Source organism: Geotrypetes seraphini, chromosome 7 (assembly GCF_902459505.1).
Source record: "Geotrypetes seraphini chromosome 7, aGeoSer1.1, whole genome shotgun sequence".
In the NCBI taxonomy this organism is placed as follows: Eukaryota; Metazoa; Chordata; class Amphibia; order Gymnophiona; family Dermophiidae; genus Geotrypetes; species Geotrypetes seraphini.
The window spans coordinates 179,936,432-179,951,788 of record NC_047090.1 but is presented as its reverse complement, the minus strand read 5'-3'; the positions used below and the strand labels follow the sequence as shown (position 1 = coordinate 179,951,788).

Here is a 15,357-nt window from a genome sequence, read left to right as displayed (position 1 = left end):
TTTTGACGGAGTGAAAAATCGATCCGCTTGTACCCATTCTACTCCACTCAGGATTTTGCAGACTTCAATCATATCTCCCCTCAGCCGTCTCTTTTCCAAGCTGAAGAGCCCTAACCGTTTTAGTCTTTCTTCATACGAGAGGAGTTCCATCCTCTTTATCATTCTTCTTTGAACCTTTTCTAGCACCACTATATCTTTCTTAAAGATATAAACCCTAAATACTAAAAAGCAATTTATTCATATATTCATAACATTTATTATTCAACATTCACAAAATATTTTATTAATTTCTTTCAACATTCATCATATTACATATCTTATAATCTTATATTCACAAATGTAGAACCCACCCAGTTCATCTGTTACAGAAAACCCCATTAAAAATCCATGAAATGTTCACCCATCGCTAGAAATATCAGCAATGAATAAATAGCACCAATGTTCAAACTAGCATCCAAAATGCTAGTCACTTAAACTTTTCAAATATTCAATTGCATTTATCCCACGTGTCTTCTATAATCTACAGTTCACGCTAGATCTTTTCATTCAGCTCGACAAGAGGCGGGGCCTGAGGAGTCTGAGCAAATCAGGGCCTTCCAGATATCCACTTATGGCAAAGATTTCCATAATCGGCAGTTGGAACCCAAGCACAGTACCGGGTAAAGCTTTGGATTCTTGCCCAGAAATAGCTAAGAAAAAAAAAAATTTAAAAATTTAAATTGAATCAGGTTGGGCAGACTAGATGGACCATTCGGGTCTTTATCTGCTGTCATCTACTATGTTACTATGTTAATCATCATGTAAACCTTACCGTAACACTAGATACCAAGTGAATCTTTTAAGTGTAGTTGGGGGGGAGGGGATTCCCCCACCACTCTCAAAAAAGACAAAATAGTATCCAATTGTCGGAGTGCATTTGACAGGTCACCTCCCATTCAGTGCGTGCATTTGTAGTGCGTGCAATTTTCGGGCGCTTTAGAAAAGAAACTGATGCCGGCAAAGCCTGCCTGTGCCGCCCTGCAGTCGCGTGTGTGTGGGCGGAAGCTTCTCCTCCGACAATTGTCATTTTATAAACACAAATAAAACAGAGCAAGGTTCAATAAAACCCAATCTCCCTTCCTTTTCACAAATATCCCCTCCACTATTGTGAAAACTGAACATACCAAATTACTACAGAATGCTACACAGAAAAATCAAGATAACAGAATACTTTAGTCACACATGGCAGGAATAGTGTTAGGGGGCAGCAACTACGGCAACTGCCCCCTGGTCAGAGAGAGAGCCCTAAGCCAGCTGGAAGCTAAAGAAACACAGCCTGGACTTTGTGGTTCCCAGTTATATCCAACACCAGCAGGATACATATTTCAAATCTGAAATATTCTAATCACAAAATATAAAATGTGTCCCCCGTGTCATTCTCTAATCTCTATTTTTACAAGGCAGGAATTTATGCTCCAGCTATAAGTATGAAAAAATGAATGCTGACATGTTGGGGCCCGTTGACGTCTTATTACTTCATTATAGTTGTCTTTTGTCTTTAATTTTTGTTTATTTCTATACACATCCAGGAAAGGGTAAGAGGGTGGGGGGAGGGGGCTATTTCTATCTTAATCTTAGCCCTTTGAGTATATAGATCCAGGATGGGTTTACATTACTATTTTAAATAGGGAAAGGTTATTGAAAGAATCTATGTATTTGTGTTTTTATTGATTAGTCATTGGGTGGGATAAAATGGTTGCTCATGTATGTCTGTAAGATGAATGTGCTTTTCTTGATTTATTATATGTTTATATACTTCTGTATTGCACCGTTAATATTTGGAAAATCAATAAAGAATTAAAAAAGGGCAGGATATGGATGTCTTAACACTGCATTACAACTATATGGCAAGAGGCATGGTCTGGGCAGGGCCCAAAATATGGATGTCCAACTCCGATCATAGAAAGGGACATCTGCATTTAGATTTTGTACATGTCACATCCAGGCTACAGTGGTTGCTGTCCCCCTTGTGAAACCAGCAAGGGACACCAGGGTCTACGATAGCTTAAGGCAGTGGTTCTAAAACCTGTCCTGGGGGGACCCCCAGCCAGTTGAGTTTTCAAGCTATCCCTAATGAATATGCATGAAGCAGATCTGCATGCCCGTCACCTCTATTATATGCAAATCTGCCTCATGAATATTCACTAGGGATAGCTTGAAAACCTGACTGGCTGGGGGTCACCCAGGACAGGTTTAAGAACCACTGGCTTAAGGTATTTTAGACATTCTTAAGAGAGTAGCAGGAATATTTGTGGAATAGTCTAATTCAGGGGTTGGCAATTCCAGTCCTCGAGAGCAGGAGCCAGATCAGGTTTTCAGGATATCCACAATGAATATGAATGAGATGGATTTGCATGCACTGCCTCCTTGAGGCTATCCTGAAAACCTGACCTGGCTCCGGCTCTCGAGGACTGGAATTGCCTATCCCTGGTCTAATTGATAATTCGGTACACTGAGAACCAATGGATTTGTTCAAGTAGGTTTACCAGATTTTGAAAAAAAAAAAAAAAAAAAAGAGGATATGTGGCCCCACCCTGTTCTGCCCACGGCCCCGCCCCCATTCCACCCCCCCAACCTCAGCCTCACATAAACCCCATCTCTTCGGGGTCATGTTTGAAGGGCATCTGTGCATGTGCAGATGTGACACGATGACATCACGTCACATCCACGCATGTGCAAATGCGCCCTCCAGACATGGTCCCGAGCTCAATAACGGGTTTTGAAAACCTGTCCAGACGCCTGCACAGTCCTCCAAATAGAGAGCATATCTGGATAATTCAGGATGTCTGGTAACCCTACCCCTTCAACTCTTTTTTTTTTTTTTTTAATTGCCAGCCCTCCAGGAACAGAAAAATACCTATTTACTTGAATATATAAGACATCTACAAGACTGAATGCTATTGAAGAGGCGTACATTCAAGTACAATAGGTATTTTTCTGTTCCTGGATGGTGCACAATTTAAAAAAATCACAAACAGGTGAAGTGGGATTTGAACCTGGATCCCCAGAGTTACAACCTACTGCTCCAACCATGGGGCTACTCCTCTGCTCTGCATGATGTCTCTATATCAAATCCTAACAACTCAAGGCCATACATGCCCATACTTTTTCAAAGCAATTCAAAATAGAAGTACAGATATCTCCAGGAAGTATATTAACTATTGTACAATTGTTAATAATGGCATTATTAAATATTTGTTTGTGTAGGATATCCTCAGTGTGACAGTATAGTTGAAAAGAGCAATACTTCAAAGGAGTTAAAAGCTCTACCACTTTGATTATTGGCCGGAGTTTAAATAGTGATGAAAAACCATCATAGGATATCCTGTGCTTTGAATTCATATATTCTTTGTGCACTAATCAAATAATTGTGCATGGTGATAATTTTACACATTATATATATACACTAGTGTTTAAGCCCGTTAGATTAACGGGTGCTAGAATAGATGTGTAGACTTAGATCACAACATTTAATTAAAACTTACCGTGTGAGCTGTCTGTCTTTTTTTCTTTCTTTCTCTCTCTTTGGCCGCTGTCTGTTTTTTTTGTTTTGTGTTTTTTTTTCTCTCTTTCTCTCTCTCCTTGGCCACTGGTTTTTTTTTTCTTTGTCTCTCTCTCTCTTTTGCCCCTGGTTGTCTGTCTGTCTGACTCTGTGGCCCCCTGTCTATATGTCATTCTTTCTGTTTCTGTGTCTCTCCCTTGCCTCCTGTCTGTCTTTCTTTCTCTCTCTCTCCTTGGCTGCTCTCTGTCTGGTTTTTTTTCTTTGTCTCTCTCTCTTTTGCCGCTGGCTATCTGTCTGGCTGTCTGTCTCATAGAAACATAGAAACATAGAAGATGACGGCAGAAAAGAGCTACAGCCCATCAAGTCTGCCCACTCTCCTTACCCACCCCCTGTCTATGCCCTAATGACCCAATTTCCTTGGACTAAACCCATCAGAACACAGGTGAGTGAATTTAAATCTTGCATATAATATGTGTGTTGATGCTAGTAGCATTTCTGAAAAATTCATACTACAATAATTACTGTTCACATTTGTAGGCGTTTGCCTGTGTTGCTTATATATGTAACTAATAATATTTTGTGGTATTTACTAATAATTTCTCTTATAATTTTTATTTCTAATAATTAATTATTAAATAACTGACCTATAACTGAACACACTGTAATTGTATTTCCAGCCAATCTTAATTGAGATTTCCGATGTTTTTGGATACAAATGTATTTTCTTTTAAAAATTTATTATATTTTAGTTTGTTTTATTTAAAGAAATATGCCATAAATTGGAGCAGAATTCAGTCCTGAAACCCGGGCACAGGTTACTGCTTTACGAAATGAAAGTCTCTCATATCGCAGAATTGCATCATCATTTAAAATTTCACTTGGAGTTGTGCGTGCTACACTTGAACGTGTGAAAGATACTGGATCCTTTGGTTCCAGGCAACGGAGTGGTTGTCCTCGTGCATCAACTAGCTGGGATGGTCGGAAAATTGTAATGACTGCAGTGTGACACAGTGATGGTTTGGGGTGCAATTTCGGCATGTGGACGAGCTGGACTCTGGATGATGCCTAGAAACACGACCATGACGGGACCAGTATACCTGCAGGTTCTGGAAGACAAGTTACTAGTATTCATGTCCATACATGGTACCAATCATTTTCAGCATGATGGAACACCATGCCATTCAACTAAAGGAGTTAAAACATGGAAAACGTATTCTGGATATTATTTACTGGCTCCATAGCCTGGAAACTCTCCCGATCTCAATCCAATCGAGAAAACATGGATGATAATGAAGAGAGCTGTGGCTAGATTTGGAGAACAAAATAAAATAGGTGTGGACAACTCATATCACACCGGAATACTGCCAGCAGCTTTGCCATTCAATGCCTGCCTAAATCCTAAATTGAATGCCTGCCTAAATCAACAACAAAGGACGACGCTCAAAATACTGAAAAAAGGCTTTAACAACCACAAACTTTGCTTATTTGTATTCATTTTGGACTAGTCAACAACTACAGTATTTTTGTGCACGTACTTCATGAAAAAAATGTTATTTGGATTGTTTGTTTGTACCTCCGAGTGTTTCTTGCACTGAAATTTGCACAGAATAGTGGAGTTCACAAACTTTTCCTCTTCACTATATATATATATATATATATATATACACTCTCCCTGTAAATAAAGTTATCATTGTGCACAAAGAATATATACAATTTCAAAGTACACTAGGGATATCCTATGATGGTGTGCGGCCTATAGTGGTTATAAGTTTCACCACTATTTACACTTGGACCAATAATCGAAGTGGTAGAGCTTTTAGCTCCTTTGGAGTTTTGCTCTTTTCAGCTATACCGTCACACTGAGGATATCCCACATAAACAAATATTTAATAATATCGTTATTACCGATTGTTTAATAATAGTTAATATATCTCCCTGGAGATATCTGTACATCTAATTTGAATTTCTTTGGAAGTCTCAGTAGCCATTTTATTTATTTTTTAAAAAATTTATCTGATTATCACCTAAGAGATCAGAGTGCTTTCAACACCTAACTCCTCTCACCTTGGGTCCTGCATCCCCTACCCTCTATGTCATGTCTTGTCTGTCCAATTTAGATTTCAAGCTCTTCCGAGCAGGAACCGTTTATAAATGTCAAAATAATAATAATAATAATAATTGTATTCTTATATACCGCCATACCCATCGAGTTCTAGCCGGTTCACAACAATTACATTAGGATCCGCATTGACATGCCGATTTACAACAATTTATTAGATTTACAACACATTTAGCCGAACTTGGCTGATGAAGAAGGGAGTGGGTAGAAGAGAGGGAAGAAAGCGTTTAGGAAGGGGGGGGAGGGCCGAACGTGGGGCCAGGTAATGCCGGAAGGGGCGCAGTTACGGGTCTTGTTTGCTGAATAGGTAAGTTTTGAGTATTTTTCTGAAGCCGAGGTAAGTGGGGGGCCTCAAGTATCATTTGGGCAAGCCATGGGTTCATCTTGGCTGCTAGGAAGGCAAATGTACAGTGCTGCGTACATGTTTCAGCACTATAAGTGATAAATAGTAGTAAATGGCCTACAAGTAAACATACATAGCAAAGGTTGAAGTTTACAATACATTTTACATTACATTACAAAACTTACATAGTAAAATGGTAAAAAAAAACAACCAAACAAAATCACCCCATCAATCAGCCTTGTTTATATTGTTCAACAAAAATATTAATCATCATCTAATATCTTATTATTTTATAAGCTGGATGTTCCTGTGCTGCCATCCAGCTCTCCGTGTCCCTTGTTTTCCCCTTCATAATCTAGACATTTCAGCTTGTAAAATGGATGCTCTTACCAGATGTTTCTAGTACGTGGACTTCCATCTCGCATGTCTTTTAAGAACAGGTTGCATTCTATTCTAAAATGCATTTTTTTAAAAGAATCTAGGCCTTTATTTTCTGTCTGAGACTTTTAAACAGACCGTTTCTGGAAGGGCTCATTACCTCCCTTTCCAACACCCGCTCTCATTCATTAGGGTTTAATGAGCTGAAATGCCTTGGGGCTTTCCTGTACAGCAAACACAAACTTTCCCTGGCAATTTCAAAAGGAACAACTCAACGGGGTCTTTTACTCTGACCTGAGCACTGATCCCCACAATGTATCCATTGGCTGCTCTGCTTCCTCTGGGTTGGTTCTGCTGTTCTCCCAGCCCATGGTTACATCTGCGTTTAGGCTAACCTCAGGTGAGGTTCCTTCCCAGTCATCTGGGTCCTGTTCCATAGCCTCTGAGGAACTCCCAAGTCCTCCCAGCTCTCCCTCTGGGAACACTTTTGCCTGCTTTTAAGTTCCCTCTCTAGCTTGTTGTAAGGACTTCACTCTACTGTGAGGTGTATCAGCATTAAGTTTAGCTTTGCTGCTTGTTTCTAATGGCAAAGGTCTCACACTTTTTACCTTCCCCTGGGAAACTCGGATTACAAGTTTATTATGAGGAATCCCTTTTCTCCCAGAGCCTGACAAATTCATGGGTTTTATTCCCCTTTCTTTTTCCCTTTTATCAAATGGCACACTATCTTCATTTGGGCAAGGAATATAGGTCAGGGTTCTGTCCTGGTTGGTAAACATAGGCAGTCTGGGCTTCTTAGTAGAGAATGACACGGTGACAAAATTCATCACCGTTCTCGTCCCCGCGGGAAATAATCCCATGTCATTTTCTAGTGTCTATTTCAACCTCATTCCTTCTACACCAGCATTCTTCAAAGCAAAGCTTGTGGGTCAGTGGTTGTGGCCATTCATACTCTGATTCTTATGGGAGCCAAGGATAATGAAGCCATTGTGACATCACTGATGAGGTTGGCTCTTAGGCACTGGTGGAATGAGGCATTATGACATCACAATATCTGCTCTGGATACCAGAGACTGTCATTCTGTAGTGTCTGTTTCAACCTCAGTCCTTCTACACCAGCATTCTTCAAAGCAAAGCTTGCGGGTCAGTGGTTGTGGCCATTCATATTCTGATTCTTCCCTCTCTCCTTAAAGAATGACATGAAGATGGTTTCCGCGGTTATCCACGGGGACGGGAACAGTGATTAATTTTGTCACTGTGTCATTCTCTACTTCTTAGCACTACTTCTCTTGTGATAATGTGCAAAACTAACCCATTTGGAGAAATTGACCTGAGTCAACAAAAACCTATTTGCTTACTAATGATTTAAAGCAGCTCACAGCCTCTTGCCTGCTGCGACCATCTCTGTAATTGGAGCGCTTTAGTCAATCACAGTAAATAAAGGGAAACATTCTACCATGGCCCAACAGCCTTGATTTACAAGCCACAGCTCTTCTAAACCTTCACAAATTTAGAAAGAAAGCATGAAGTTGGCAACAGCTGTGCCACTGAAGGTGACCTGCATTAGAGAATGACAAGGGGACAAATTTTTCCCTGTCCTCGCAGGAACTCAATTCCCCAATACTGTCCCCTTGAGTTTTGTCGCTGTCCCTGCCCCATTCCTGTAAGCTCTGCCTTAACAGCACAGGCCTTGAACACTTATGATTGTAAAGTGTTTGAGGCTTGTGCAGATGAGGATGGAGCTTAGGCATTGGTGGAATGAGCCATTATGACATCACAATCTGAGCTCTAGAATGTTGCTACTTATGATTTTAAAGTGTTTGTGGTTTGTGCAGATGAGGACGGAGCTTAGGCATTGGTGGAATTAGCCATTATGACATCACAGTCTGAGCTCTAGAATGTTGCTACTTATGATTTTAAAGTGTTTGTGGTTTGTGCAGATGAGGACGGAGCTTAGGCATTGGTGGAATGAGCCATTATGACATCACAGTCTGAGCTCTAGAATGTTGCCACTTATGATTGTAAAGTGTTTGAGGCTTGTGCAGATGAGGACAGAGTGTGCAGGAATGAGGCAGGGACAGGGAAAGAACTCGACAGGATGGGGAAATGAGTTCCTGCGGAGACGGGGGGAAATTTAGCCCCCGTGTCATTCTCTAACCTGCATCACTCATTTCAGTGCTGATGGGCATAGGGTTGCTATCTGGCTTCACGTCACAAGGAACCTGCTAATCCAGTCTTAGTTTTACTGTGCATGTGCAGATGTTACTAGCTGGACCTTTTGTCAATCTGTGCAAGTAGTCAAGGAGGACCATGCTAAGATTAAGATAAGCCTTTTTTTTATAAGCGTTAAGTAAAATGGTCACGTTTTTGGTATGAAGTGAAGATTTTTTATGCCTATGGTGGACTGTGGGAGTGTGTGGTGCAGTGGTTAGAGCTATAGCCCCAGCACCCTGGGGATTATAGGTTCAAATCCCACACTGTTCCTTGTGACCCTGGGCACGTCACTTAATCCTCCAGTGCCCCAGGTACATTAGATAGAGCAGGGGTAGAGAACTCCGGTCCTCGAGAGCCATATTTCAAGTGGGGTTTTCAGGATTTCCCCAATGAATATGCATGAGATCTAGTTGCATGCACTGCTTTCAATGCATATTCATTGGGGAAATCCTGAAAACCCGACTGGATTGCGGCCCTTGAGGAGGGACTTTGGAGACGACTGGACAAGACCAAACATGGGCAACTCCGGTCCTTGAGGGCCGAACCCAGTCGGGTTTTCAGGATTTCCCCAATGAATATGCATGATATCTATTTGCATGCACTGCTTTCAATGCATATTCATTGGGGAAATCCTGAAAACCCAACTGGAATACGGCTCTCGAGGACCGGAGTTCCCTACCCCTGAGATAGAGTGTGAGCCCACCAGGATAGATAGGGAAAAATGCTTGAGTACCTCAATAATTTGTAATCTGCATAAAATTGTAGGATATGCAGAATATAAATAATAATTGTGCAGTAATGTACTACATACATGTTTGCTTGAAATCTGAGAATTTTTTTCTTCACTTTTTGTTGTTATTGTTACTTATATGAGCCGATAGTGATTCTGTAATGGAGTGTTTTTAAAATTAAAGTTTTGTTGCAGTCAAGTAAAACCAGGATGGGACAAACCTAGTCCTCATGATGCAAGACCTCAGATGAATGCCCAAAGGAATCCTTCAAATATTCTGATTCCAGCACAGAGACCTGTATTTGTTTGATGTGCTTCCTTCTCTCTTTCTCCTGTGTTTTAGCCTGTTAAAATCCCTTCTTTTCTGTTCTCCTGGCACACCCTGTTATCTTACTGATATTATGCTGATCTTTAAATTAAAACAACATAAAGCACTTTTTTTAAAGACAAATCTGATTTTTGTCCCATGTATTTAACTGACACAATAATCCTCTACTAAGCAAAAGAAATGTATACTCCTAATCATGAAGGAATTTATCATAATTGCATGTTAAAATGTAATTTAATCAACATCATTTACTCCATTCATGCTGCATATCTGGAGAATCACAGAAAGATATTAGAGCGGGCAGTGGAGGAGAAAAGTGGAGAATGTTACTGACTCATATAAACGAAAACTGGCATACTGAAGTAATAATGTGCATTTGCCACCTTAGTGTTTAGCTACATTCCATTGTATATCACCAGTCCTATTGATTGGTTACCGCTTGTTGCCAGTGAAGAAGTGGCATTTATAGGGCATGCATGGTGGGGGCAGTTGAGAGCCCAGATTGCGGCACAGTGGTTAAAGCTACAGCCTCAGTACCCTGTGGTTGTGGGTTCAAACCCACGCTGCTCCTTGTGACCCTGGGCAAGTCACTTAATCCCCCCATTGCCCCAGGTACAATAGATAGATTGTGAGCCCACTGGGACAGACAGGGAAAAATGCTTGAGTACCTGAATAAATTCATGTAAAACCATTCTGAGCTGCAAGGAGGGGCGGAGGAGTTGAGAGCCTGGATTGCTTGAGGGGGCAGGGGGAGGAAAGATGATGAGGGGAGATGGGATTCCTGTGCCCATCCAGCTTGGACTCAGGCCCTCCCAAAATTGTGTATCTGCCTACACCACTGCTGCTAAGGCCAGATAACTCATTTACTCAATGAAAGCAGTTAGATAACATCTCCATGTGGCATTTGAACTCAGGTCATGAGTGCACTATAAGGCCACAGTGGTTATAATTCTATAGTTCTCAGGTCTGAGTCAATTACAAAACACATGGAACAGTCACTGAAAACTGGTTACTGGAAACTTGTGCTATGTTACTACTACTATTTATCATATCTATAGCAGTGAAAGGCGTACGCAGCGATGTACATTTAACATACAATAATAGACAGTCCTTGCTCAGAAGAGCTAACAATCTAATTTGACAGACTGGACATCTTAGGGTTGGGGAGATTATGGCAGAGGAAATGATACAGTGGGTATAGGTATCTGACAGCAGTGAGTAGGAATTAAGAGTTGAAAACAGTTTTTAAAAAGTGGACTTTTAGCTTGGATTTGAATACTGCTAGGGATGGAGCATGACATATTGATCAGGCAGCCTGTTCCAGGCACACGGTGCGGCAAGAAAGAAGGGATGGTGTCTGGAGTTGGCAGTGGAGGAGAAGGGTACAGATAAGAGAGGCTTGCCCGATAGTCTTCCCAAAATGGGACATCACTTGCTCTAACAGTACAAAATAACATACAGCTTTGAATTCCCAGGCAAAACGATGCAAAGGCATATGATTAACGACTCTAAGGTCACATACATCACACAAAATGCTTTGGTGTATTACAAGGCTGCTGTCAGTGGAATAAGGTGAATGACACAGGGACAGAATTTGTCCCCGTTCAGTCTGACACGAGCGTGCTCTCAAATAGGTTGTTAAGCATGCTGTGTTACAGAGCAAGAAGAGAACCCCATTTCTACTTACAAACAACTTAGGTCCATGTTTAAAATATCACAGTCAGAATGCTTAGCACTGCAGAGAGAGCCATCGCCTTGTATTCGATTGTCACAGTTCAACTACAAGAACAGAGAGCACCAGCAGGCTGTGCAGCTACACAGTCTTGCAAACAACCTACCACAGAGACACTGCCCTTAAAAATTCCAACATGTGAAGAAGAACCTCTAAGTGAGATATTCTTAGGAATACAAGTGCAAATGTTTGATAGATTTTTCATCTTTTATCTGCTACAAAATAGAGGGGGATATACAAAGATGGATAGGCAAATGGCTGGAGAACAGAAAACAGAGAGTGGGCATAAATGGGAAGTTCTCCGACTGGGAGAAAGTGACTAGCGGTGTACCCTAGGGCTTGGTACTTGGGCCAATTTTATTTAATATCTTTATCAATGACCTAGAAGAAGGAACATCCAGTGAGATCATCAAGTCTGCAGATGACACAAAGCTATGCCAGGCAATCAGATTGCAAAAGGATAGTGAGGAACTCCAGAGTGATTTGTATCAGTTAGAGAAATGGGCGGAGAAATGGCAGATGAAGTTTAATGTGGAGAAATGCAAAGTAATGCATTTAGGCAGAAAGAATAAGGAACACGAGTATAGAATGTCAGGTGCAACTCTGGGTAAGAGCGAATGAGAAAAGGACCTGGGTGTACTGATAGATAAGACCCTGAAACCATCAGTACAATGTGCGGCGGCGGCGGCAAAGAAAGCAAATAGAGTGTTGGGCATGATAAAGAAGGGAATCACGAGTAGATAGAGCAATGGTCAGACCCCACTTGGAATACTGCATCCAACATTAGTCTCCCAACCTAAAGAAGGATATAAATCTGCTGGAGAGGGTGCAGAGACGAGCAACAAAACTAGTAAAAGATATGGAGAAACTGGAATACGAGGATCGACTTAAGAGACTGGGATTGTTCTCCCTTGAGATAAGGAGACTGCGAGGGGATATGATCGAGACCTTCAAAATACTGAAAGGAATCGACAAATAGAGCAGAAAAAACTATTTACATTGTCCAATTTGACATGGACAAGAGGACACGGAATGAAGCTAAGGGGGGACAAGTTCAGGACTAATATCAGGAAGTTCTGCTTCACTCAGAGAGTGGTTACATAGAAACATAGAAATAGACGGCAGATAAGGGCCACGGCCCATCTAGTCTGCCCACCCCAATGACCCTCCCCTACCTATCTCTTGACACCTGGAATGCTCTCCCAGAGGATGTTATTGCGGAATCGACCATCCTAGGATTCAAAAGCAAACTAGATGCACATCTCCTTACGAGAGGCATAGGATATGGGTGACTAAAAATTATGCCAGGTGTCTACCTGGCAGGGCCTCCGCGTGTGCGGATCGGCGGACTAGATGGACCGAAGGTCTGATCCGGAGATGGTGCTTCTTATGTTCTTATGCTCTCTAATGAGTAATAATACATCATGAACCAGAGCTCCATTAATACTATATGACAAGATACCAATATCTTATCTATTTCAATATAGTGTCTATCACAACCTCTGTCCTTTTACACCAGCATTCATATTCTGATTCTTATGCGAGCCAAGTATAGGATAATTAACCCACTGTGACATCACTGATGAGGTTGGCTCTTAGGCATTGGTAGAATGAGGCATCATGATGTCACAATTTCAGCTCTGGAATGTTGCTACTCTTTGTGATTGGCCCAGGTGCCTAAGGCTCCTTTGTGTCCTCTTTTTTTGTCTTCACAAATATGGTAACCCTAGTCAAGACAGACAAACTGGAGAAGAAGTTGCATCACTATACTGTGCTCAGGTGAGGAAATTACAGATGGCAAAAGGAATATGTTTGAATTGGCAAGATCTTCAGGTTGCCTGGAAAAGTTTAAAACATGAGGCTGAGAGCTGGCTTTGCAGGTCCCAGGCAGCACTGTGACATGCATAATGCTTTTTCAAATCTTGGGTATCAGCACCAGCCTGCCTTTTCTGCATTATAGAGGAGATGTGCTCAAGTCTCATAGCTTCAGGCAGAGCAAACGGATTTACTCTACTGTGTATCTTGGAATAGAAACATGATGGCAGCTATCCATTATCTCTTTCTCTCTTCGAAAGATCTCATGTGCCTTTCCCAGGTCCTCTTGAATTCAGACAGAATCTCTTTCCACCACCTCTTCCAGAAACAGTTCCACGCGTCTACCACCCTTTCTGTAAAAAAGTATTTCCTCAGATTACTCCTGAGCCTATCACCTCTTAACTTCATCCTATGCCCTCTCATTGCAGAGTTTCCTATCAAATGAAAGAGACTAGACTCATGTGCATTTACATTACGTAGGTATTTAAACGTCTCTATCATATCTCCCCTCTCCCGCCTTTCCTCCAAAATATACAGATTGAGATCTTTAAGTCTGTCCCCATACGCCTTATGATGACCACACACCATTTTATTAGCCTTCCTCTGGACCGACTCCATCCTTTTTATATCTTTTTGAAGGTGAGGCCTCCAGAATTGTACATAATATTCTAAATGAGGTCTCACCGGAGTCTTATACAGAGACATCAATACCTCCTTTTTCCTACTGGCTATACCTCTCCCTATGCAAACGAGCATCCTTCTAGCTTTCGCCGTCACCTTTTCAACCTCTTTGACCACCTTAAGATCATCACATACAAGCTTGTGACAAGAAGAGGGAAAGAAGATGGACTACCAGGCCAACTTACTCAACACATGAAAGGCCCACCATAAAAAAAAACCAAACTAGAACACAGTGGCCTGCATCAAAGCACCTTCCTTTTGAAATTCCTGGAGTAATAAAATAAAGTGAAATAATATCTAAAACTTTGATTTCCTAAATATTTGGATGCAACTTTTTTGTTGAGTTTTTCTTTTTCGTATTGCTTTTTTCGCCTTTTGAATTCTGCACCCTCGCCTCCCTCCACGGGCTGCTTCCGTCCGTTACCCTGGCGACAGAACAGCGGTTTCCTAGGCAACGGCCTGCTTCCCGCACACGTCGGGTGGTTTGCGTATGACGTCAGAGCTAGGTGTCCGTTGCCTGCCCGGGGTGGTTACCGGCATGGCGAAAGGCGGAGTGTCGGGGAGGAGGCGGCGGCGGCGGCGGAGGTGAAGGTGTCGGGAGACCGAGGTGAGCCATGAGGCTGACGGAGGACGCGATGGACGGGCGGAGGAGCAGAGGTAGGGCGGCGGTGGCGGAGACCGTTTCAGGCCGCGGCTGCTACTTATTCCCCTCACTGCCGCGAGGGGCCTGGCTTTAGCCGGCGTGAGACCTGGCGACCCTTAACCCTATGCAAATCAGCGAACCCTCGTCTCGCGCGGGACAACCCTGTTTTGTGCATCACTTTTCCGCCCTCTGGAGCCTGCTAGCAAAAAAGATATATACAACTCCTGTGTATATACTGTATATGAAAATAGTTTCCAACAACAGATGGCGGCGTGTTTCTATCCTGTCCTGCAAAGCTGCTTCCCTGAGGTCTCGCTAGTTCTTGGCTTTTTAAGGGGAGGGAGGGAGGGAAAGGGGGGGATTAAGGTATTATTTTCTTTGCTGCTGTTTCGTTCCTTTATTCCAGGGGTCCCAAAGTCCCTCCTTGAGGGCCGAATCCAGTCGGGTTTTCAGGATTTCCCCAATGAATATGCATGAGATCTGTGTGCATGCACTGCTTTCAATGCATATTCATTGGGGAAATCCTGAAAACCCGACCGGATTCGGCCCTCAAGGAGGGACTTCGGGGACCCCTGCTTTATTCCCTGTTGACTCCCGTTGCGGAGCATAAAAATGTATTTGAATTATCCAGCAGGAGCGGCCAGTGTTTGCTCCAGACGAGAACTGTTTTTACATGTAAGCATTTGACACATGGTATGTTTCCCATACTGTAGCAGATAAATAGAGCAAACAACAAAAATGTATTGATGGACCTGAATGTTCTAAACAACACAAATTTTTCCCATCCATAAAGAATTAGTGTGTTGATTACTAAGGAACTAATAAGTCCAATA

General features: G+C 42.1%; 2 protein-coding genes across 5 annotated transcripts in view; one reads left to right on the top strand and one right to left on the bottom strand.

Moving 5' to 3' along the window:
* Nucleotides 1–6,898, bottom strand: part of KCNK10 (potassium two pore domain channel subfamily K member 10) — a 155,335-nt gene extending 148,437 nt beyond the window's left edge. Inside the window, exon 1 of one of the 4 annotated variants that reach the window (XM_033950838.1) lies at nucleotides 6,777–6,898. Coding sequence is in view for 2 of the 4 variants with exons in the window: in XM_033950840.1 (XP_033806731.1) it covers nucleotides 6,777–6,818 (42 nt within the window). In the remaining 2 variants the exon portion in view is untranslated. The other 3 variants (XM_033950837.1, XM_033950840.1, XM_033950836.1) reach the window with 3 other exon arrangements.
* A 4,238-nt stretch (nucleotides 6,899–11,136) lies between these two features.
* Nucleotides 11,137–15,357, top strand: part of SPATA7 (spermatogenesis associated 7) — a 97,999-nt gene continuing 93,778 nt past the window's right edge. The window contains exons 1-2 of the mRNA XM_033953272.1: nucleotides 11,137–11,225; nucleotides 14,382–14,488. Coding sequence (XP_033809163.1) covers nucleotides 11,137–11,225; nucleotides 14,382–14,488 — 196 coding nt within the window. The remainder of the gene's footprint in view (nucleotides 11,226–14,381; nucleotides 14,489–15,357) is intronic.